The 3,298-nt window shown below is 66.2% G+C and overlaps 1 protein-coding gene across 2 annotated transcripts in view; it reads left to right on the forward strand.

Moving 5' to 3' along the window:
• Positions 1 to 823, forward strand: part of POFUT2 (protein O-fucosyltransferase 2) — a 19,455-nt gene extending 18,632 nt beyond the window's left edge. Inside the window, exon 9 of one of the 2 annotated variants that reach the window (XR_004623445.1) lies at positions 28 to 141. Coding sequence is in view for 1 of the 2 variants with exons in the window: in XM_034654436.1 (XP_034510327.1) it covers positions 28 to 220 (193 nt within the window). In the remaining variant the exon portion in view is untranslated. Of the gene's footprint in view, positions 1 to 27 lie in introns of both variants that reach the window. The other variant, XM_034654436.1, reaches the window with a different exon arrangement.
• The last annotated feature ends 2,475 nt before the right edge of the window (positions 824 to 3,298 follow it).

The raw sequence follows: 3,298 nt of genomic DNA on the forward strand, positions 1-3,298 counted from the left end.
CGTGGACACCGCGCGCACGGACTCTTGGTCTCCCTCTGAGCACACGTGTGGCCTCGGGGTCACGTCTGCCCCAGGCAGCGGGCAGAGCCGCCCCACTGTCACCCTTCAGGGTCACGGTCGCAGCCCCCGGCACGTGAGCCACGGTGTGTGTGCGTTCTTGGTGTTTCCCCCGGCGTCGGCTGTTCGGGACTCTGGTTACGTGTCTCTGCTGCCGGTGTGACATGAAGAGGTTCGAGGGCTCGATCTCCTGGCCTGGATCTGGAGGGCGTCCGGCCCAGACGGCAGTGCGGCGCTGGCCGTGCCCGTGGACCTGCTGCGGCTTCAGCCTGCTGGTCCCGTGCCTTCTGCCCTTTGACCGGTGTGTGGTCCCCGCAAGTTGCCGGCAGGTGAAACGCCACCTTGCAGAACTGGGGCTGAGGCCTGTGGGGGCCGGTGAAGTGTGCTCTCTCCTCCCCGGCTCGGAGTACTGGAAGGTTCCTTGGCAGGTCTTCAGGGGTTTGTCGGGTTCGCGCAGAGAGGAACCCCGTGGCTGGCTGCGGGGCTGCGGGCCGACCGCCGCTTTGGCAGCGTGGGCGGCTGGATACTCGGACCCTGCCCCGCGGTGGGCGCGGTGGGCCGAGGGCGCGGGAAGCACGGGCACGACTCCAGCTGTATAAGGGCTTGGGGTGCGCTGCTGAGCTTGGGGCTTCTCGTGCCGCTGCCTGGAAACCCCTTCTGGGCCTCCGGCGTGGCCACCACCATCCCCTCTGACCAGGAGCCCTGACTCCCTCAGACACCCGGGGTGACCTGCCGAGGCGCAGCCCAGAACCTGGGGGCTGCTGCTGCGTCGTCTTGCCAAGCTTTGAAAACCCACCCTGAACACACGCGAGGGTCCTGTGGCGTCTCTCACGACGGGGGGTGGGGGGGGAATGATGATGTATTTATTCTTTGCCCATTTGTACCTTTAAATACTATTGATAAAATATGTTTTCTAGAAAACTGGAATCCTAGAAGTGCCTTTTTCACACCCTTGAATTTTCTTCTGGCTGAAAACTCCAACAGTCCAGTTTGTGACTTTCATTTCCAGGAAGACGACTGCTTTGTTGGACTCTGTGGTCTCCCTCGGGGCCGCGGTGGCAGGGATGGGGCGAGCGCCATCTCCCATCCATCTGCTGGACGGCTGCTGTCCGGCTCGTGTCGGGAAGAGCTGGGCACGTGGAGAACTGGGGGTCAGGCGCCGGGGAGGTTGGCCGTCCAGCGTCCATTCTCGGGAAGGACCAGCCCACGTCACCCCGTCCGCGTTAGCGGGTGGTGCCGCTGTGGGAGGCGGGGGTGTGAGCAGTCACCATGGTGGCCTCGGCATGGCCGGTGAACCAGCCGGGCCGACTCCTGGTGGAGGCTGCCCGTCAGCGCAACCACCTCCCCTCACCCCTGGAGCCGCCGTGGCCCTGCCCCCGACCTTAGCGCCCAACTTGAAGACGTGCCCAGGTCAGCCCTGCACATGGGAGCGTGGGAGCCACGCACACGCCTTGAGTCGGGCTGACGGGGCAGCTCCGCTGGGGTGGAAACCTGGCGCCTCGGTGGGTCCTGGCCATGCCCCCGCAGGGCAGCTCGGTGCCGCAGGTGGGGCACCCTGATTCACCCCTGGAGGGGCGCCCGTGGTGGGGACCCAGCGTCTCGCTGAGGACCGGAATTCCTCCAACACCCACTGAGAGCCTGAAAGCAGATCCGGCTCAGGGGGACCCTCGAGATGACACAGCCCCGGCCCAGCGGACACCCAGGTCCCGACCCACAGATTCTGGGACGACAGTGGTTAGTGTTGCCGCTAAGGTTGGGGGCAGTTTGCTGTACGGCAGCTAGCGATGGACACACACGTGCTCACACTGTGAGACAAGAACACAGACAGTATTCGAACAAAAGCGTGGACGTCACAGGTAAGTGCCCTGGTCACTCCAGCGTTCAGACCCTCGGGCATGTGGCCTCGCAGCTGGCTTCCGGCCTCTTCTCCAGCCCTGGCCTGGGGCCTCTGTGGCCTTGGCTCTGGTCCTGGAGCTGACCAGTGTGACCCGGGGCCCACGCCCTGAGCCGAGCGACTGTCCCCCGGGCCCTCCCAGAAAACACGAGGCAAGTGGAGATTCAAGCTCACTGGAGATAAACCTCCTGGTTGTGGTGACGTGTGGCCACCCAGTTTGCAGGGCAGTGTCTTCTGCCCTGAGGCCCAGAACATTCTTGGCAGCCCTCCCAACATGGGCAGCCGTGAATGCCCAGACGCGCCCTGCGGCCCCTCATGGCCACGCGGACAGAGCCAGCGGCCAGCCCGTGGGTCCTGCGTCCTCAGCAGTAGCCAGGCCCCGGCTCCTGGAGCCTGAGGGTTAGGGACCGGGAGCCCCTCGCCCGGGAGCAGAACCAGCGGGAGGGAACACGGTGCGCGGGGAGGAAGCAGGGCCCAGCGCCCCAAGGAGGCTGAGGGGCCGGGTCCACGGGGGCAGGGGGCCGGCTGGAGCCGGGATGTGCGGACTCCCCACCCGGTACTAACAGGGAGTCGGGCGTGACCGTCTTCTCTGGGCTCCCGGAGCCATCTGTTCCCGCCGCCGGCTCGGGGCCCTCGCTGCCACATTAGCTAACTAATGAGGTCTGGCTGCGCCACGAAATGGCCTGTCGCAGACTCAGTCTCCGGTTTCTGTTAAAAGGCCTTTTCGGGACAAACTAGGGCGGCTCCATGTCCCCTAGGCCACTCTTGTGCCGGCTGTACGCGTGATGGGTGAGCCCGCGGGGCGCCGCAAAGTCATCTGTGCACGTCCCTGAACAAGCAGGACCGGGGCCCCCGTCCCCCGTACTCCCTGCCCGCGTCTCTGCGAGGACACGGCGGCCACTCCAGAGCACAAGCCGGCCTGCAGGGCAGGTGCCCTCCACACAGCTGCCTCGGCCCTGCCTCAGCCAGCCGGCCCCTCGCCGCTTTCCCCCACCCGCTGGGGGCCGGCACTGGGCTACGAGGGCCCCCCTACCCTCCCCAGCCGTCAGCCTTCCGGGGGCATCGAGGACGGGGAAGCAAGCATCCGGGTGGCCACCGTGCCAGTCACGGGAGGCTAGAGCTCTCGCAAACAGCAGCTTTGAGGGACGAGTGAGGCTTTGCCACTGGGATGGGCAGGCGTGTGAGGGACGGTCTGGGTGAGCGGAGAGGAGGCTCACGGCCAGCCGGCTGGGGCCCTGTGATGCCGGAGAGAAGAGAGAGGGCCGCATAGGAAAGGCCGGCCACTGTGGTGTGCCGTGGCATGTGGCGGGCTGGGCGGGAGCGGGTCTTCATGCAGTGCTTGGTGGC

This window comes from Ailuropoda melanoleuca, chromosome 1 (genome assembly GCF_002007445.2).
Source record: "Ailuropoda melanoleuca isolate Jingjing chromosome 1, ASM200744v2, whole genome shotgun sequence".
Lineage (NCBI taxonomy): Eukaryota > Metazoa > Chordata > Mammalia > Carnivora > Ursidae > Ailuropoda > Ailuropoda melanoleuca.